General features: G+C 43.5%; 1 protein-coding gene across 1 annotated transcript; it reads right to left on the minus strand.

Moving 5' to 3' along the window:
• Positions 1-19,876: 19,876 nt before the first annotated feature.
• Positions 19,877-21,427, minus strand: Cavin3 (caveolae associated protein 3). Its single transcript, XM_048360888.1, has 2 exons — positions 20,984-21,427; positions 19,877-20,478 (listed from the first exon to the last, which is right to left on the minus strand). The coding sequence occupies exons 1-2, from the start codon at positions 21,365-21,367 to the stop codon at positions 20,071-20,073; spliced, it is 792 nt and encodes a 263-aa protein (XP_048216845.1). The 5' UTR covers positions 21,368-21,427; the 3' UTR covers positions 19,877-20,070.
• Between the last annotated feature and the right edge of the window lie 294 nt (positions 21,428-21,721).

Here is a 21,721-nt window from a genome sequence, read left to right on the forward strand (position 1 = left end):
CATAGGCACAAGAGGGGGAGGAAATAATTCTTCCACTCTAGTCTACAAAAACCTATCACCAGAGGTAGTAGATGCCCTAGACACCATAACCCAAACTCTTCCTCTTCCATGGGGTCCTAGAGAAAATAAAGGCTTTAGACTGCTCACAGTCACCCAAAGAGGAACTGTAGGTCCTGGGGCAGGCTGTAGTTTTAAGGTTAACAGATAAGGACAAATTTAAACTAACATTCATTACTTAACCTACTAGGTCTCTGAATTTAAAGAGCAAGCCACTGAGAAGTGGCTTTCCTAGGAGAATACCCAGTCCTGGCTTTTCTGCTTCCTTGTCTACTTGAGAATGAAGTTTTTAGTTTCCCTGTCATGTTGCTGAAGGGCTGTCCATGAGATCTTCTGGTTTGTTTAAGGGTAGGTCAGGTGCAGCTCCAAGCTTGGTGATCACAGTCATCTCAAAGAGGGTCAACATATGCTTTAGAACCTTGTGGTGATGGAGTCCCTGGTACCCGTCTCTCCACACTGCCTTAGAGACTGATCACCCATCACCTAGGAGGAAGCAACCCTCAGCCAGGCCTCCAGAAACCTTCCCTCACTTAGGAGGCCTCTTGATTATAAAGGCAATTGTCTTGATGTCTCAGATCTTTTCAAAAATGACTACTTTTCTAATAAAAATACTGGCCTGGTGCATAAACAATATTTCCCCTTTGGTCAGCTGAGGACAAGCTTAAAGATTCGGAATTGCAGGAAGCAATCTCTTGCTCTGCCCTCTGTTCAACCTTGTTCTTCCTTGGAGTCCTGGTTAACTTTGATGGCACATCCGCAGCCAGCTGAGTTTCTATTAAATGTCTGAAATGAGCACTAAGAAAGCTCCTGTATATAATTCAACTGCCATCAACATCAAGAAAATATGATTTGTTTGAACCCTTTCCAACCCATTGGAGCTGAATGCAATATTCAGAACTCATTTGCCTTTTTTTCCAGGAGTCTTTGGATACTTATCGTGGCCACTTTATGTGATACTAAATTAAACAGGAACAAAAATGTATGGGCCAGCGATAATAATGTATGCCTGTAGACCTAGCATTCAAGAGATAGCAGCAGGCAGATCATGGATTCCAGGCCAGCCTATGAAACCCTAGCTTAAACCCAAATAGAAATAAGCAGTAGTCCCCATGTCATCATCTGTATGCCTTTCCTAGTGCTTGATGTTTTTGAAACATTCATGTTAGGGTATTCAGGAACTTCTTAGCTTCCTCTAAGCATGTCAGTACTTTCTCCTGTCTTACAAGCCCTCTATGCAACCATACTCTGTTCTGTCTAAGGAGAACAATCCACCAAACCAAGCACTGTGGGCAGTGCCTTGCTGTATGACACCTGTGCAAGCTGTACAGGTGTCAACACTTGGGAGACCTGCAGCTCTAAAAAGGGCATAAGGCCAATGATCATCCTCGAAGAGGGTGCACTCCAGATAGGTCTATTTGGTAGGACCTACCTGGGACAGGTCAAGGGAGAGACTGAGTGGTGACCACTCAGGATAACTAAATGGTTGGCAGTCACCCCAGACCATCACCAATTGGGCAGAGCTTAGAACTTAAGAGAATTCATCAGTGGGCCTAACAAATAACCGAGAAGGTAAGCAAGCACCGGACAGTTCATCATTTTAGTTAGGGATGGAAGCAAAAGCTCCTTCCCCACCTCGATTCCATTTGTGTAGAGGGTTGAGGAATTGCTGCTAGCCTAGAGGGAGATGAGACTCACTTTTCCAGCCTGATTAAACTCCTCACCTCATTACTGCTGTTGACTCCCCCAACACATACCCTTTTTGTCCATATTAGGTAAGTAGATCTTCTGTTGTGTGCCCTTATCACCTAGAAAAGAAATAAGTTTAATTTATACTTAAAACACATTGTGTACATGTTTTATCTTATGCACAGACTTCTAGTTTGTTTGTTGTTGTTTCTTTTTTAACAGTCTTGAGGCTGGAACTCAGGTCCTGGGCACTGTCCTGAGCTGCTTTCGTTCAAGGCTAGCTCTCTACCACTGGAGCCACAAGTGGTAGTTTTTCCTGTTTATGAGGTACTGAGGAATCAAACCCAGGGCTTCATGCATGCTAGGCAAGCACTCTACCTCTAAGCCACATGCCCAGCCCCAAGCCTTCTAGTTTTATATTCTTCCCATGTTTAGGCCAATGCCACCCGTCTAACTTCTTCCTTTTCTGACCCTTGGTCTTTTCCTGTTCCCTAAAATTTAACAAGAACTTCATTTTGGCTTACTAATTTTTTTAAATAAAACATAAAATCCATTCTTTTAATTTTATGGAAAGGGTATAAGGCTCTGACTTGGTTTCACACTAACGTGGACAAACCTACCTGGTCATCAAATGCTGAAGTAAATGCCCTTTCTAGAGAATGAGGCCCCTTTTCACCTTCTACCGCAGTGCTAATGAATATCTGTCTGCACAATATTCGCCCTTGTCTCTTCCCTTTTCCTATATAATCAAACCAAAATCACAATCAGAAAATAATAATTATGATTCACATCTGTAATACTAGCTACACATGAGCTGAGATCTGAAGACCAAGGTTTGAAGCCAGCCCAGGCAGAAAAGTCCATGAGACTTTTATCTCCAATTAGACAGCAAAAAACTGAAAGTGGTGCTCTGGGTAAAGTGGTAGAATACCAGCTTTAAACTAAAAAGCAAAGGGATAACACGCAGACCCTGAGCTCAAGCCCTAAGACGGTCACTAAATAAGTATATTAAAAAAAAATTTTTTTTGGCCAGTCCTGGGGCTTGCACTCAGGGCCTGAGCACTGTCCCTGGCTTCTTTTTGCTCAAGGCTAGCACTCTACCACTTGAATCACAGCACCACTTCCGCCTTTTTCTGTATATGTGGTACTGAGGAATTGAACCCAGGGCTTCATGTATGCTAGGCAAGCACTCTAACCCTAGGCCACATCCCCAGCCCCTAAATTTTAAATTTTAAAAAAATATTTCTGAACAAAAGTATACATATTCACATACTCGTATCACTTTGCATCTTGACATTATTATGTGTTTTTACTAAATTTCATTTTTGCTTTATTGTTGGCTCTGATATGTACATTTCTGGTACCTTTTTGTGAGAATATTCCAGAATCTTGTTCCATTTTTCACACAGCCACAGGCAGGTGTACTGATAAATGGGGCTAGTATTTCTGGAAACAATATGAAGAACAAAATTTGTTCACATTTCTATGAAAATACCTCCACTTGTTCCTGAGTTCCTTTTTTTATTAATTTACTTTACTGTTATTATAGAGATGATGTACAGAATGATTACAATTAGATGAGTCAGGTAATGAGTACATTTCCTTTCCTATAGTGTCTTCCCTTCCCTCACTCTCTCCCATTCCATCCCTCCCATCTCCACCCACCAGTGCCCAGTGAGCTCCACTGCTACACTTTTTCACTCTTTTCCCTTGAGTTCTATGCCTTTCCCCCAACCTTCCCGAAGATATACACTTGAATATACCATACATAAGGAAAAGAAGAGAGAATCACGGAAAATAACAATATGAAAAAAGAAGAGAGGTATCTTATTCCTTTATCATGGAGTTCATATATATATGTATATATATGTTATATATATGTACATACATACATATAGTTATATACACATATGTATTTGATATGAAGAGGCACGTAGGCATTGTGTCTTTGTGTTTCTCTCTTAAGAATATCCTCTTTTGGTCTCACTGTGTATGAGTATCTGGAATCCTCTATAATTTATCATATTCCAGTGCATTTTAGATTTAATTTCCACATATCAGAAAGAACATGTACACTTTGTCTCTCTGAACGTGGTTTACCTCACTTAACATGATTTGTTCTAGTTCCATCCATTTCCCTGCAAATGACATTATTTTATTCTTTCTAATAGCTGTGTAAAATTCCATTGTGTAGGTACCACATTTTTTTTTAATTCGCTCATCTATTGTCAGGCATCTGGGCTATTTCCAAATCTTCGCTATAGTGAATAGTGCAGAAATGAACATGGTTGTGCAGGCATCTTTATCATATCCTGGCTCATGATGTTCAGGCTAGGTGCCTAGGAATAGTATGGCTGGGTTGTAGGGAAGGTCTATGTTTAGTTTTTTTGTTTTTGTTTTTGTTTTTTTGGCCAGTCCTGGGGCTTGGACTCAGGGCCTGAGCACTTTACTGGCTTCCCTGGCTTCTTTTTGCTCAAGGCTAGCACTCTGCCACTTGAGCCACAGCGCCACTTCTGGCCATTTTCTGTATATGTGGTGCTGGGGAATCGAACCCAGGGCCTCACGTATATGAGGCAGGCACTCTTGCCACTAGGCCATATCCCCAGCCCTATGTTTAGTTTTTTGAGGAACCTCAAGTCTGCTGTCTAGAGTAGTTGTACTAGTTTGCAATCCCACTAACAGTGAAATAGGGTTCCTTTTTCTGCACAGCCCCACCACCCAAGTTCTTATTCTTAATATAATATCATTGATGAGGTATAAGGATCACCCTAAATTAACCTGGTATCTTCTTTCCTTATGCACCACATGTAGAGACGTGGATTACAGAGCCATCAGATCAATATCTGGTTTTGTATTACAAAATGCCAGATGGAATGAGAGCTTCATTTTGACTGACAGTAAATATTGTGAAATGAACCTTTCAACAGTCTTTTATATTGAGAACTGTGGAAAAAGAGGCATAGGGTAGGTTTGTCACTAGCTAAAGAATATAAATAATAACAAACCTAACCCCTTCTCAACCAATTTATCTGAAACAAAGCCTGTCTCACTGTCTTGATTTTGAGAATTTTAAGCAATATCTTTTGTCTAGCCAAAAGAATAAATAAAACTTAAATCTCCTATATCCCACACTTCATCACAGGCCAGAAGAACATTTTTACCCAATCTTAACCATAAATATTCAAATAAGCCTATGTAAGAACTGATCAAGAATGAAGTTTATTGACTTCTGCAATATTGACATTTTGGACAGGCCCATTCTTTGTTGTTGAAGAACTATGGGTAGTGAAATGTTTAGTAGCATCCCTGACCTAGAATAGTCAGTTTCAGCACTCAAAAATGCCTCCAGATATTAACAAGCATCCCCTGAGAGACTAAATGACATCCAGTTAAGAATAATTTGTCTAAACCAAGCACCTCTAGTCCATACCTGTAATCCTAGCTACCTGAAGACTAAGAACAGGAGGATCTCTATTCAAGGCCAAAAATAGCAGAAAAGTTCACAAGGTTCTTTCTTACCTCGTAGCTGTCATCCTAACCCTGTGGGAGGCTGAGAGGAAAGCAGTTGGAGGATAGCAATGCATGCCACCCTGGGTGGAAAAGTCCATGAGACTGTCCCGTGGAAGAAGCTAGGAATGATGGTGCATACCTCTTATGCAAGCTACCATGGGAAGCCTAAAATAGGCAGATTACATCTAGTAGAGAACTCTGAAGCTGAGCTCTGAAACCTGGAAATGGCTTGAGAGGTTGGAACACCACTTCAACAGTATTTGGAATACTGAGACCTGGCCTTGGAAAGGTCAAAACAGACAGCTGTGGAGAGCATTAAGAGGCTGCAATGCCACCTCCTTCCTTAGTGCTGGAAAGGCTGAAAGCTGGACCTTGAAAGACCAAGTCAAGTCCGTGTTTGAATGATGCCTGGCTTGCAGTCTTCACTCCCCAAACAATAAGGAAGCCAGTTATGCACACCAACTCTGTTTTAGCTCTTGACTGTAATAGCAGTACAATTGCCTTGTTTTCCACAGTAACCTTCCTTGTACTAAGCCTAACAGGTAAGCTTGCATATGGGTACTTGGGGTTCAGAAAAGGTGAGCACTGAAACCCCTGCCCCCCCTCCCTCTCTCTGACTCTTTCCTCATTCCCTCAGCCTTGGTATCCTGTCTTGCTGTGCCAGCTTGTGATTAGAAACAACATCCAGATACATACCTGGCAAGGAAGCAAAACCTTCTTTTAGGAAGGCTGAAGATTTGGCTGGGAATGTGGCTTAGCAGTAGAGTACTTGCCTAGCATGCATGAAGCCCTGGGTCTGATTACTCAGTACCACCTAAACAGAAAAGGCCAGAAGTGGTGCTGTGGCAGAGTGCTAGCCTTAAGCAAAAGAAAGCTCAGGGACAGTGCCCAGGCCTGAGTTCAAGACCCAGGACTGGCAAAAAAAAAAAAGAAAGAAAAGAGAAAGGGCTGAAGGTGTGGCTTAGTGGTAGAACACTTGCTTACCAAACAAGAGGCATGAGTTCAAATCCACATACCCACAGAGAGAGAGACAGAGAGAGAGAGAGAGAGAGAACAACTGATCTAGAGAATGGACATTGATGTAATTTGGCCTAGACCAGACCAGTCACCTGTAACCAAGGGGCAAGGACAGTAACTTACAATGTAACTCTAATTATATGAATCTTTATAGCTGCGCTTCTACTGTCCACCACTGTCATTCAAGAGTTTGGCTTTTATAGTTTTGTCCTTTGTTGAAGCTCCCCTATGTCCTCCATGTTAATCTCTCTAAAAAACAAGTGCTGAACTCCTAATATCCAAGGTGATGGTCATTCCTGGAGTTGGGGCCATTGGGAAATGATTAGCTGATGAGTGGCGAGCCCTCATGGATGAATTTTTTAAAAAACCTGAGAGATAACCTGCACCCTTTCCATTATGTGAAGACCTAGAGAGCAGGCACTGTGAACCAGAATGCACCTCATCAGACACTCACCACATCTGCTCACATTTTAGCCTTAAACCTCCCAACCTCAAGAAATAATGGGAAATAAATTTTCTGTTGTTTGTAAGACTCATTTTGTTGTAGCTGCTCAAATAGACAGTAAGTCATTGAGTTAACCAACTTTCTGACAGTCTAATGAAATGCCAAGAATAACCAACTTATACAGAGAACTAGTTTATCTTGGCTGTCAATTTGGGAGATTCCAGTCCATGATTCCCTAGCACTGTTGCTCCAGGCCTGTGGCAAGGATGGAGGAACATGTATACACGCTACACACATGGAAGAAGTATACAGAAAAACCTGCCAGGCACTGGTGGCTCACACCTGTAATCCTAGCTACTCAGGAAGCAGTCAAAGCCAGCCTGAGCAGGAAAGTCCGTAAGACTGTTATTTCCAGTTAACCACCAGGAAACTGGAACTGGCACTGTGGCTCAAGTGATAGAGCACAAATTTGAGCTGAAGAGCTCAGGGACAGAGCCCAGGCCCAGAGTTCAAGTCCCAGACTGACACACACACACAAAAAAAAAAAAGAACAACAAATCTGACTACCTCATGACCGGGACTCCAAAGAAGATGATACTGATATCCTACAATGCCCTTCAAGGGCACACCCCCAATGACCTAACTTCCTCTCACTAGGCCCAAAGGTTTCACTTCCTCCCAACAGAACCAGCCTGGAAACCAAGCCTTTAACACGTGAGCTTTTGGAGGACATTTAAGAGCCAAACTATAGCCATCATCCTAATGGATCATTTGTCTGATTGGTTTATTTACTTGCCTATTTTTGTTTAGAATTTGTTACTGAAATTTCTTCCCTCGGATTTGAAGCTTTCATTCTATTTATGGATACAGTTTCTATTTTCTTTACAGTTTTAGTGGTCTGTCGTCTTCAAATAAGACTTAAATAGATTTTTTTTAATTTAATCTAAGTCAGAACTCTGTTTTTCCTGCTTCTTTCTCATTAGTAGATCCTGAAAGCTGTTAGGTAAAACTGTGTGTCTTACTGTATTTTCATGAGAAGCAAAGATAAAGAGAACGGTCAGAACCAAACATCCAGTTCCAACTTGTTTACAAGTCTGGATCCATACTACTAGCTGCCAGCAAAGGCTTGAAGGAATAAAACTCCTCCCTATCAAAAGTGCTGACACATTTAATGATCTGGCCAAGTACAACGCTGGAAAATCAAGGGACCATGAAGAATCTTCTTGAGGCATTCTCTTGGATCCCAACCCAATGGCCTGGAGAAAAGATCAAGATCCCAGTTATTCCCAGGAAAGAAAGATAGCAAGTTGAGTTTTTGGCAGGGCAAAGGGAACTCCTGTAGTACAGAGCCTCTCTTTTGAAAAAGAATTCTTGAAAGAGTTGTACAAGCAAGGGCCTGGCAGTATCAGTAAGATTCCCCCTTGGGAATCATTCATCTCCAACCTGGGTTGGACCAAGGACAGAGGAATCAACTCTACTGTGGAATATTGGGGCCCTGGTGGTGGTAGAGTGGAGGAGAATGAGAAGAAGAGAGTGACAGTGTAAACAGTCTCCAGGAAAACAAGCAGAGCAGCTGTGTGGTGGTGACAGTAAAGCAGCAGCCACCCAGTGAGGTGTCGTCAAGAACTTGTATCTGTCCAAGATCAGGAGCTGCACCAGTTTATATCTAGTAATATACAACACACACACACACACACACACACACACACACAATATATATATATATGTACATATATATACATATATATATATCTTCATGAGTTTCAATCCCAATACAGGAGATGATACCAGCAAACATGCACTTATTTTAAAAGGAATAACTATTATATATATATGTGTGTGTGTATGTATGTATATAGAGAGAGATAGACAGAGAGAGGTAGTTATATTTTTTGTCAGTTGTGGGACTTGAACTCTGGGCCTGAGCACTGTCCCTGAGCTCCTCAGCTCAAGACTAGCACTCTACCACTAGAGCCACAGTGCCACTTCCAGATTTCTGGTGGTTAATTGGAGATAAAAGTCTCATGGAGGGCTGGGGATATGGCTTAGTGGAAGAGTGCTTGCCCTGCATGCATGAGGCCCTGGGTTTGATTCCTCAGCACCACATAAACAGAAAAAGCCAGAAGTGGTGCTTGTGGCTCAAGTGGTAGAGTGCTAGCCTTGAGGGGAAAAAAAAAAAAAAAGAAGAAGAAGAAGCCAGGGACAGTGCTCCAGCCCTGAGTCCAAGCCCCAGGACTGGCAAAAACAACGACAAAAAAAGTCTCATGAACTTTCCTACCCGGGCTGGCTTTGAACCTGATTCTCAGACCTCAGCCTCCTGAGTAGCTCAGATTATAGGCATGAGCTACTGGCACCCAGCTCCATGAGATAGATAGATAGATAGATAGATAGATAGATAGATAGATAGATAGATAGATAGATAGATAGATAGATAGATATATTATATTTATTATATATATATATATAGACAAGGCATTAATGTATTTTCACCATTGATTGCTGATTTGGGGGGGGGGGGGGAAACAGGTATCCAAGAGGTAGATTTCATGGTTCACAGGAGATGTAGAAATAGTAACATGAATCCTTTTTGTTTTTTTAACCTTAGGTCAGATATGTTTTGAAAAGAGTTTTTTTTATCTCTAGCAGAAGAGAAGAAGGAAGCTAAGTCCAAAATTACATAGCCAGAGCCCACTATGAAATCATGGGTAATTTTCATAACTTTAAAATCTACACATAGAACAAGAAAGTTCTAAAAGATTAGCATATTCAATCCCCTCCCTCAAGGAGCTTATAGTAGAGTAGAGATTGGAACAATTACACACAAACGGCATGTGGCAAATGACATACACAAATACCACTTTGCCCAAAAGAAAAGAAAGTCACAAGTTTTTGAGGAAAGCAAGAATAATGTTTTGACGGAGTCTGTCAAACAGATTTGAATTAGAGATGATTTCAGAAGCCTGTGGAAGATGCAATGAGATTCGAAGCTTCGTAGCAATTAAGCAGAAATCAGGAAAGGCATTTAGGAAATAACTGCATGCCTTGCTTCTTCAAGATGTGTTGACTAGCTGTATAGGAGGCAAGATTGGGAGGGGGAATCGAGGGGAGACATGTTTGGGCATTAGGAGTTCGAACAGAGAAGAAAGATGAACAGAAGCAAGGAAGAACAAAGAAAATGGGGTGAAGATAGCAAGGTTACTGTTGGAGAGGCTGCTTTAAGTATGGAACACCAAATACTGTATCCCAGAGGCTGGTGTTTACATAGGATGGTACACCAAGCATCCTGTCTTTCCACAGTCCTGCCCCTTGTTGGAAGATACACAGTACAGCTTTGAAAGCCAGAACTTGGGATTCATGCCACCACCACCGCCTCCTTCCTGTCCCCTCTTAATTTAGCTTTAGCTCCCTGTGAGTAACTCCCATGCCTGCAGTTTTCTTTTCCTGTAAGTGCTGACGTGATCAGGACGAGCCGGCGCAGCTGGAACGTAGGAGTACTCCATTATTAAATCTCTGTCAAGGGAGGGATGACTGGCTAGGGCAAAGCAGGCTCTGTAGTTTTTTTGGCTTCTCAGCACAATCCAAGAGTTTCGGATATGGAGATTTACAGTCTCAAGTCAACCGGTATCTATAAATCAAAGGAGGCGCTCTTAATAAACTGAGTCTCTTCTTGGAATTCTCTCCAAGTCAGCATCGAATTGTCTCAGTCTTCATCTACTTTGCAGTCATAAATGATCTCGTTTCTGACAGCTTCCGTGTACTTCAGTCTATTTTTAGTGTTTCTTGACACTTTTTAATATTTACTTTTCACTGTTTATAAAAAATAATCTATTCTCATTATGAAAATAACTTGATTTGGAAACTAAGAAAAAAAGGAACAATAAGCATGCGTCTCATTACTGGTAATATTCTGAGATAGTCTTTTTCCTCTTAGGCACATTTTGATTTTAAAACAGAACTGAGGTCATACCTTGTACATGATTTGGCTTTCTGATATTTTTAGCTATTATATTTTAAGCACTTTTACATTATTAAAATTACTTAAATCATTTTACAGCTGTATGAAGTATCATGATTGTGGCTTTGGTGGCTTTATTTGTGTTATTATCTCATACACTGGTTGCTTAACATTTTATAGCAAGTTTTCTGGGCTACACATGTGCATACGGACAGGTAGAGGAGGAAAAAAGGAACTAATAATAACCAAAACTTGTACTCAAATGACATAATTGTCCCCCCCCCCCATTTTTGTCTTCTTTTATGCCAACACCAGGGTTGAACTCAGGGCCTCAAGCACTTGCTGGGTTTGTTTGCTCACAGATGGCACTCTACCATGAAATGTTTGGCATTTTGCCGGTTAACTGAAGATAAAATCTCTTAGGCTTTTCTGCCAAAGCTGGCTTTGAACTGAGATCCTCAGATCCAAGCATCCTGCATAGCTGGAATTACCAGCATGAGCTAGGGGTGTCTGGCTAAGTGACATCATTCTTCATTCAAATTTTCTATTTATACTTTTGCTACTAATGTTGTCTTTGTCTTGTGTTATTTTTTTTGTATATTTGAGACATATCAACCACCTGAAGCTCACGTCACATTCTACCAATTTTAAAGACAACTTCTATCACATTAAGTAACTCGTGTTTTGTGGATAGTGGCTCTTCACATATCATACATTGACCCTGCGATAACGTAGACTCCTATCCTAGCAAAGGACATGGTATAGAAGTCAAGATTGTAGATATGAACAGGGCCATAATGGAGATGTGCTTGTTCTCCAGATTCGCTGACCATCTGTAAAGAAAATTTTAAATAGCTTAGCGTTGGTAGCTTACACCTATAGTCTTGGCTACTCAGGAAGTGAAAGAAGAAAACTGGAAGACACAGACAAAATCAGAAGACTCTTGTCTCCAAAATAACCAGCAGGAAACCGGAAGGCATAGCTCAAGTGACAAAGTGTCAGTCGTAACAGAAGAAGCTGCTGCGTGAGAGCAGGAGGCCCAGTATAGAGTGGAAATAACCTATCACATTGTAGCCACTTGTATCTAGCTAGTTGTAAATTGATTCTTTTAAATCAGAATTATTCTGTTCAAGGTGTGTACGTTTAATCTTTCCAACACTCCATGGGAAAAGGTGGGGTGGGGACTAAAAGAGAATTTGACCTTCTGGTTGATTATGTGACAGTGTTTCCAGCATCACTTGCTCAAATCAATATGAAAACGATCAAAAATACTTTCATTCATAAATATAAGAAACTTCTTTTTTACACTTCTTTTATGAAGAATATGCCTTAAACCAGAATGGATGTGTGATTTATATGTGTGAAAAGTTGAAACATTTCAAATCTTATCAGTTTTTTTTGTTAAATGTGTGATGTGTCTGTGAAAAAAAAATCTATTACTTCTGTCTATTCCAGAATGATTTATAGTTTTCAAGTATAGAGGAGTAATAAAAGGAACTCCACTGAAGGAAGTAAAATACCACTGTGAATTAGATTGTGTCTTCAACCATAGCCTGTTTTTAAGAATGGTCTTTCCATGAATCTTCTCACATGGGATAAGTCTGATTTTGAGAATCTGAATCAAGCAACATATCTGGGATTGGAAAAAAAGAAAGCTAAAATAAAACATGCCAAAACAACCATCCAGAAGTTTCTCCCCTACAGATTCTTGTGGGAGAAATGAGGGTGGCAAGAGACTTTGGGCCAGCAGTTAAAAATCCTGCCTGACGCAATTGTTCCAAAATCAAGAAAGGAAATGAATCTGTTGCTATGCTATGGAATAATTCTTGGATGAGGCTTCTTAAATTAATGTGTATAATTTCAACACAGTAACTCTTATATTAAATGGTAAGTTTTAAACTCAGAAAGATAAAATGTAAAAGCATGTACTATAGTAGAACTGAAAGATGTGATTCTCTCCATCAAGACTTCTCCTTATTTGAAGCTTTTAGTTAAAATAGAAAATGGAACCAGGCTGGGGTAGCGCAGTAGTAACATTCTTAGCTGGCATGTGTGAGGCCCTAGGTTCAAATTTCTAGTGCCACAAAGGAAAAAAAATTTAAAAAAAAATAATAAACAGGGGCTGGGGATATGGCCTAGTAGCAAGAGTGCTTGCCTTGTATACATGAGGCCCTGGGTTCAATTCCCCAGCACCACATATATAGAAAATGGCCAGAAGTGGCGCTGTGGCTCAAGTGGCAGAGTGCTAGCCTTGAGAAAAAGAAGCCAGGGACAGTGCTCAGGCCATGAGTCCAAGCCCCAGGACTGGCCAATAATAATAATAATAATAATAAACAAGTTCATCTGTCATTAGTACTTTACGGTGGCAACATACTTTGTCTCTTATTATAATCATGCTTGTCACGATAGCCCTATATATAATCCCTTCTACAATCCCGGCGCCCCGGAAGCTGAGGCTCAAGGGTTATGAATGTAAAGCCAGCCTGAGCTTTGTATTGAGTTGGAGACCAGCCTTAGGTGTCTCAAAATCAAAATAACTGAATAATGATAATAAGAATACAATTAATATTAGCATAATAATTAAGTTAATGTTATATTCCAAATGGGTCTGTTCCAGGAGCCTCTGTGAAATATTATGCAAATCAAGCTAAGTTATGCAAATCAAGCTAAGACTATCCACCCTCTTCATTGTGCGTAGAAGTGAAGATCTATATAAAATGACTTACAGTATAACTATCCAAAATCAATGTTCTCTAATAATACAGAATTCCTGAAAATGTACTCATGCTCAAGAGACATGTGATAGAGTAAATAAAAATGCCAACCAGTATAATTTAGTGCAATCTCATAGGACTCCAAAAGTTTCACTATTATTTTTAAATGACTGCATAAAAACTTTGATTTCCGTGTATCATCTTAAGAATAATCCTGAAGGAGGAAAGAGAAAGGCAACCTCGGTCCATCTTTGCTGAGGCTAAGGAGCTTCTCAGAGTCCAATCCCCAGACAGGAAGTGCTATCCACAGCACTAAGATCAAGACATAATCAAAATTGTGACTCATGGAAGCACACCTGGCAGAACACACAACTCCAAGGCAAATAAATGGGCACATCCGGAAGTGCAAAGCAACGTCATCTAGTCTGTACAATGAGAATAAGGTCCGTGGGCTGCGGGCAGTTGTCAGCTCTCACAGGAATTGAGCTTGCTGTGCTGGCCAAGGAACTTCCTCTACATGGCTAGGACAAAAGGCAGTGTTAGGAAGTCAAGCAAACATGGCGGCCATGAGAGCTCTGCCGGCGAATAGGACTAGCTGGGATGCCTCTGAAGATGGGGGAGGTAGGGCAAAGTGAAGCAGAAAAGGACATACAGTGGCCCTACTATACGTTTCATAAAATTATTTGATATGTAAAAATATTTTAATGTATAGCCAAAGACATAGAAATAATAAGTATCAGACCAAAGAGTTTAGAATCAAGTCAAGAAATGAGATAGATAAGGATGGAAAGAAAAGTAAAATCATAAAACTTTATGGAGGAAGAAGAGGAAGCGGAGGCAGGAGAAGCAGAGGTAGATATGACTTTCATTTACCCTCATGGACTCCGTACTCCATTAGGACAAAAGAAATTGCTCACTTGCTACAAACGTAAGCAAATCAACGTTACTTATCAAAACTTTTTTTTTTTCCCATTCCTGAGGCTTGAACCCTGGGCCTGGTCGCTGTCCCTGGGCTGCTCCTCTCACCCAAGGCTAGCACCCTACCACTTGATCCACAGTGCCACTTCTGGCTTTTTCTGTCAATTAATTGGAGATAGGAGTCTCACAGACTTTCCTGCCCAGCCTGGCTTCGAATCACATCTCAGCCTTGTGAATAACTAGGATTACAGACATGAGTCGCCAGCTCCTGGTTTCCAAACATTTTCTTTAAATGCAATATAGATGTGTATATGAACTTTTTCATAAATATGTGAAAATATATTATATATGCATATACAAACAACATTAGGAAGAATGAAATTATATAATTTGCACAGGGAAATAAATGGGTCTGAAACAAAAGTTATGAGTGAAGGAAGCCAGGCCCAGAGAAACAAAAGGCATGTGTTTCCTCTCATATGTAGGTTTTAGACTCAAAATATAATCTCCCAGATAAACACATACAGGGGTCATATGCACATATACATGACCAAACTGACTAAAGTATAGTATATACAGGAGTAAAACGCCACAGGGTAAATCCTTTGGATAATTAAAATATTATAACAAAATCAGCATCAGGAAGCTGAAACAGGGTGTGAGGGTCATTAATGGGAGAGGAGAAAATGAATGGCAAACAGGAAGGGAGACAAATAATGCAAGAACAGTAGATGTGCATACATGAAAAAATAAAGTGAGCTGCTTCCTGTGGCTTGTGGGGAGGGGGCAGGGGGAGGGGCGGGGGGGAGGAGTGATGGACACACACATACAGCAGGTAGAGCTATGGCTCAGGGTTAGAGTGCTACCCTTGAACCCAAAAGCTCAAGGACAGCACCCAGGTTCTGAGTTCAAGGCCTGGCACACAAAAAAAGATACACTGTCCACAGAAATGCTGTACACTGTACAGCATTTGTCTAGCTAGCTAGATTACACAGAAATAGACCTGTCAAATTGTAATCCCCTTGTACAACCATTGGCAGATAAGAAATGAATTTTAAAAATTTGAAAACACATTTTTTAGCATAGAGCTCTTTTTTTTTCTTTTTTCTTTTTCTTTTTCTTTTCTTCTTTTTTTTTTTTTTTTTGCTTTCTGGTTTAGAAAATTATAATGAAATGTTTTCAGCTGGTGCTGCAAACATGGCGGCCCATGCCTTACAATCTGAGCAGGCAGGAGGCCGAGGCAGGAGGGTTGGGAATTCAAAGATAGTCTGGTTTACACAGCAAAGAAGCTGTCCCAAGAACAAAAATTTTCATGAGCCCCAAAAATTAGTCAGGACTCCTGTACTCTGTACCACAGGCCGGAGTCAGCCCAGAGGAGAAGTATTCGAAAGGATGGGGCACAGTTCAAGTGGTATAAAGTCTACATAGCCCTGAGTTCAAACCTCTGTACCGCAAGATGATGAAGAGGCGGAGGGGGCGAGGGAGGAAGAAGAGGAGAGAAAGAGAGAGAAGAGGAAGGGAAAGGCAGAAGGAAAGGTTGGGGAAGGAAGAGGAGAAGAAAAAAAGAGAAGAAAGTGTTCAACTGAGTGGTATTAAACTGCAGTTGTTAAAGTTGAGGTCTGGGTTTTTGTTCATCCCTGTACTTTTGCCACGGCATCTCCCACCTTTAAAACTCACACATAAAACAATTCACAAAAGAAAGATCATGGGCTGGAGTGGCAGAGTTCAAATCATACAGCATTCGACTAGCAATGTGAGGCCCCAAATGCAAACCCCAATACTGTTGGAGAAAGAAAGAAACAACAATGAGAGAGGGAAAGAAGGGGTGAGAAAGGGAGGGAGGGAGGGAGGGAGGGAGGGAGGGAGGGAGGGAGGGAGGGAGGGAGGGAGGGAAGGAGACAGGTAATCAGGCAGGCCAAGACTTGAAGGGAAACATCACAAGGACTATTTGGGCAGAATAGTTGATAGTTGGTCCTAGATGGGTCAGTTCTGTGTGCCCTGTTGAAGTTAGACTTCACCAACATTTGCACCACAGAAATACATGAATCTGGTTGTACAGGTGTTCCTGAAGGAGTCAACTGCAACCTATGAGAAATCACAGAAGCAAATGTTGACCTCAGTATAACAAGTTTTCAGTCAGTTAAGAGTATCCCAAAATAGAACTGTCTGAGAGGTAATGAGTTCTTTGCCTCTGAACGTTTGCCAATTCAGGCCAGCTATGGCTGGACAGCAAGGAGATAGAGGATGATTTTGTGCTGGAATGGTAGGTGGACTTGATAGCATTTGAGTTCTCGCCAATAGTGAAGCAATATGATTCTTCTGCTGACAACAAATGGAAGCCGAGAGAGTTTCCAGTACTTTCCTAGAGAAGAAACTTCCTGCCATGAATGCAGGAATGTAGGAAGAAATCACAACAGAAAGTGAGCATTCTGGGTTAGACATTATCTTACCCCACTCTAACATCGGACTGCAGTTCTCTCACAGACTTGGTGGCAGGTTGAAAAATGTTCCAGCTAGCTCGATTATTTAGTCCCTTCGCATTTAGATTTTTTTAGAGAAATTAATGACTCTAGCCCTCAAATTAACCAGTGCTTTCTGAGTTTTTCCAGATCAGCTAATCATATTGGAATGACAAATAAATTTGTACTTCTAGCCAGATGAGCTTGAGAGCCAAATTCTGAACTTCAGTGGTTTACCCAGTTAGAGTTCTTTCCACCTGCTTTAAAGCTGCTGTGTCATGGGAGTACTCTGTCTCAATGCCTCCACCCTCCCACACGCATCTTGGGGGCGTTTGTTTGTTTGTTTTAATTTAATGTTATTGTCAAGGTGATATACAGAGGGGTATACACATACTATTTTTGTACCAGTACTGGAACTTGAACTCAGGGCCTCACACTCTTGCTTGGCTTTTTTGTTCTTCAAGGCTGGTGCTTTACCATTTGAGCCACAGCTCTACTTTCAGCTTTTTGCTGGTTAATTGGCAATAAAATTCTCATGGACTTTTTCTGCCCAGACTAGCTTCAAAACATGATCCTCAGATCTCAGCCTCTTTAGACACTAGGATTAGAGGCATGAACCACCAGTGCCTGGGGTCCACACCTTGTTATTTATAATCATAATTCATAATAATGATAGACGCAACAATCTAGAACATAATACAACAAAGTAATCTATGAAGAAATGGAATTTATTTTTTAGCTTGATTCCTTTATTTGCTAATGTAGATGAATGAGAAACCGAAGCCTTTGGGTTTCTAGAAGTTAGAGAGCAAGGTATTTTATGAGCAAAATGTACAAAAGTGGACTCTTAATTGTGACTGTGGGTCAGAAGGGAGAAATCAGGTAGATCCTAGGGGTTTAAAAAACAAAAAAAAAAATGTTTTCCTCAGAGATAGCATAAACTAGGACACTGGCGCCCCCATAGCGACATCATGTGGCCATAAGGTGCAATAGCAGCAGACGCATAAAGGGTGAGAGACAGATGGTGGGAGTGTTCTGGTATAACTGCAAACTCAAGGGAGAGGGAGGACAAGCAGCATTCCTGACTCCACAGACCATGGAAGATGGGGACTTCTAACTGGATCTATGAAAAATAAAATGTAAAATAAAAATGTGACCCTTCTTGAACTCAGGTGTTAAGGAGTAATTCATACTTATAACTCTGGCCCTATTATTAGTCATCAATTTATTTGTCTATACTATACATCTGTGACCTTAAATCAGTTAGGAAACTGAGACTTGTAACGGGATGCCCTTTCTTCTTACTTGTTCATACGTTTGTTTTTAATCTAACTTACATGTCTACTAATTACTTGTCGTCTCTCCTTACGAGAGTTTAACTTCATCAAGGCAAGAATCTTGTCTTTCCAATGTGCCACTATATCTACAGCTGTTAAAGCAGTGCCTGGAAGCCAGGAGTGGTAATGGACACCTGTAATCCTAACACATGGGCATCTGACACAGGAGGATCATAAACTCAAGGCCAGACTGGCCTGCATCTTCCTATCTTGGAAAAAAAAAGAGAAAAGAAAAAAAAATAGAAGAGAACAAGAAGCGCCTGACATACACAGATTTCAGAGTTTTGTTGGGTTTTGTTGTTTTTGCAGTCCTGGGGGATTGAACTCTACCACTACCCACTATCACGTGCACTGACACTGGAGCTGTATCCCCCGTCCAATTTCAGGAAATTTTTGAATGAGTAGCTAAATGAATTATGCACTTGAAATTTAGAGGACAGAAACTATGCTCCCTGAGCTGGCGTGGTGATGTATGCCTATAATCCCAGCAGCTAGGAGGGAAAGGCATAAAGACTGTGAGTTCAGCCAGCCTGGGATATGTGGCAAGAACATACCTAAATTTAAAGAGAATGTAAAAGGACCTGATAGCAAGGAGTTACACCTGTAATCCCAACTATTCAGAAGACTGAGATCCCAAAGATCATAGCTCAAGGCCAGCCTGGGCAGAAAAGTCCATGATACTCTTATCTCCCATTAAAACACCACAAAGCCAAAAGTAGAGTTGTGGCTCAAAGCCTCAGGGACAGCACCCAGGCCCTGAGTTCAAGCCCCAGAACAAGCACATACACACACCAAAAAAAAAAAAAAAAAGTCATCAAGCAAGCAAGGCTGAGTAAGCACAAAGCCCTGAGTTCAAATCTCAATGCCTGAGGGGGCAAAAAAGGAAGGGAAGAGAGAAAGGGAGGGAGAGAGGAAAGAATAAAGGAACTTACAATCTATGTATTGTTCTAGGCACTTTATTTAATTAGTCCTTAAAACAGTGCAGTGCAGGGCTATTATTATCCCTCTTTGCCCATGAGGAAACAAAGGACCCCAGTGATTAACTGATGACTCTACCCCCCCATGCTTGTTTTCCATGTTACTATCCACCTTTCCCAAGAACCCTTTCTTAACATCTTTTCTCTTCCTTCTTGGTGCTACTCCCTTTCCCTCTTTGCACAACATAATCTCCATACAACTATCAGTGCATTTCTGACACCCAATGTAACTCGCAGTGCTTCAATCTCCCACTCTGACCTCCTTGAAGATAGAGATAATCTTGTCTTAGTGTTTAGACTTAACACCTCCTGCATTCAGGAGTATTTCTGTGGCGTGAGTGAAGGAAGGGGTAGGTAAAGAAGACTGAAATCACCATCCACACAGCAACCTTAAGCGCTCCCCCATCTCCTTGCTGTACATCAGAGGTTCTATGGTGTGCCACTGTGCTTGCTATGGGAAAGGCAGACATGAATAAAGTATTCCTATTCAAAATAAGTCCAAGAGGCTCTTATCTCCAATTAGCCTGCGGGAAGAGGAATTGTGGCTCAAATGGTACAGTGTCCACCTTGAGCATATCATGAGGCCCTGAGTTCAAATCCCGGTACATGCACACACACAAAGAAAAAAATGTGATTATCCACAAGCAAAGTGTTTAAGGAAGAAATGGCCCACAGCCTGTTTCTAAGAGCCACTGGAGTGGAGCCCAGGATTCAGTGGGAAGCGGAGACACATGTATGTAGTTCTGTTGGTGGTTGTTTTGGCTTCCCTCTCCTCCCTCACCCTTTCACATCGAGCCTGGATTAGATGAAATTACTTTTATTGATACTGAGTGCCAAGTACTGTTTTAGAGCATATTAGAAAAAGAAAAAAAAAAAGGCAGGGAGAGCCCGAGCTAGGCAGTGGATACAAAATTGGCTCCTTATTTGGACGTGAAGGCTGCATTGGGAAAGGATGTATTTTAGGACAGGGCCCCGAGGAGGCGGGCGGCCCCGGGTCAGGCTGCACTCTCTATTTGGGGCGGAGCCCCGTCGGCGGCCCCAGGCCTCCCCGGGTCTTCCTCGGTGTCCAGCGGAGGTTCTGCCTCGCGGGCAAACTCATGCACGGGCGGGGCTGCAGGCTGGCCTTCGGGCTGGCCCTCCGCGCTCCGGCCAGGCCCTAGGCGAGGCGGCTTGACCGGGGTGGGGAGAGGCGCTTGGGGGCCTTTCCGCCCAGACAGCGCCCTCCGCAGGCTCTGGACCTTCTGCAAGCCCGTGCGCCGCAGCCGCTTCGCCCGGGACTCCACGGGCTCCTCGTCGTCGGAGCTCTCTCCCACTTCGGCCTCTGCACCCAGCTCCGACGGCTCAGCCAGGCCCGAGGACTCCGAGGCCTTCTGGAAAGCGCTAGCTGGGATTTCACCCTCCTCCTGCATGGGACAACATGACCACGTTGACCCTGGAAGTCCCAGGCCGACCGGGGACCGCGTAGAGATCTCACCCGGGAAAGCCACCCCCCCACCCCACCCCACCCCACCCCACCCCGTGCCAAGGCGGCCAGAGAGGGGCGGGAAAGGCCTGGCCTGGGAAGAGGAGGAAGGGGATGGCAGAGGAAGGAGGGAGGAGCACGAAGGATCTGAGAGACTTGGTGGAGTGAGCAAGGCCCCGTTAGGGTGCCCCCCCACCCCCGCCCCGTGGGCACAACTTTCACCCCGTTATTCTCCCTTGGGCAAGGGCTGGAGCGGGGCCCACATTCTCCCGACGTGCCTGAGCTGGATGTTGGCGGGGTGTGGAACTCGGGGAGGAATGGGGGCTGGGTGTTGGGAAGCGGGTGCGGCTGCTGCAGGGCGGAGGAGGACGCCCCCCCTCCCCAAGCTGGTGGCCCGGAGGCGGCGGGCAGAGGCCCCAGGGGAGGGGGCGCCTGAGGTCACTGACCTTGAAGAGCAGGACGTGGAGCTTCCCGCGCGCCACCAGCAGCCCGTGATTGGCCTCCAGCCGCTGCACCTGGGCGGCGCGGCGCGCGGCGCGCTCCTGGGCCGCGTCGGCGTGCGAGCCCACGCGCTCCGCCTTGGCCAGCAGCTGGGCCAGCGTGTTGCTGGTGGTGTCGTGGCTGCGGCTCAGGGCGCCCAGGCCGCTCTGGATGCGGCGCACCGAGCCCGCCAGGCCCCCCTGCCTCTGCGCCAGGCCGCCCTGCCTCTCCAGCAGCGCCTCCAGCATGGTGGCCAGCTTCTCCAGCAGGGTCACCACCGTCACGGCGTGCACGGGGCCCCCGGCGGGCGCCCCGGACGCAGGCCCCGGCTCCACCGTGCTCTCCCCCATGATCCCCGGGACCGTCCTGCCCGCCCGCCCGCCCGCTCTCCCAGCTGCCCGGGGCCGCCCTCTGCCTGGGGGCTGCCTTTCTCCCGGCTCCTCCCCAGCTCCCGCCGTGACTCAGGCAGGCGGAGTTGCTGGGGAAAGAGGAGGGAGGGGGGGCGGGGGGGGGCAGGGGGGGCGGGATGAAGGCCACGGGGTCCTTTTGGAGGTGCTGTCTCCGTCCACCCGCGGCCTCCCACATCCCTGGAGACTGCAGTTGGATGGGTCCACCTCCGTGCCCCTCCTGTCCGGGCTGTGCGGGTGGACCCGGGGCCTGGGACCCCTAGGCCTAGTTGTAGGACTGCTTAGGTCCCAGACTTC

This window comes from Perognathus longimembris, chromosome 13 (assembly GCF_023159225.1).
Source record: "Perognathus longimembris pacificus isolate PPM17 chromosome 13, ASM2315922v1, whole genome shotgun sequence".
NCBI lineage: Eukaryota > Metazoa > Chordata > Mammalia > Rodentia > Heteromyidae > Perognathus > Perognathus longimembris.

What these genes read in the sequence shown, in the direction of transcription:
- Cavin3 (XM_048360888.1), bottom strand. Translation starts at nt 21,367, where the DNA reads ATGGGGGAGAGCACGGTGGAGCCGGGGCCTGCGTCCGGGGCGCCCGCC. An exon ending in TCCACGTCCTGCTCTTCAAG is followed by an intron (nt 20,479 to 20,983) that starts GTCAGTGACCTC and finishes TGTCCCATGCAG; the next exon opens with GAGGAGGGTGAAATCCCAGC.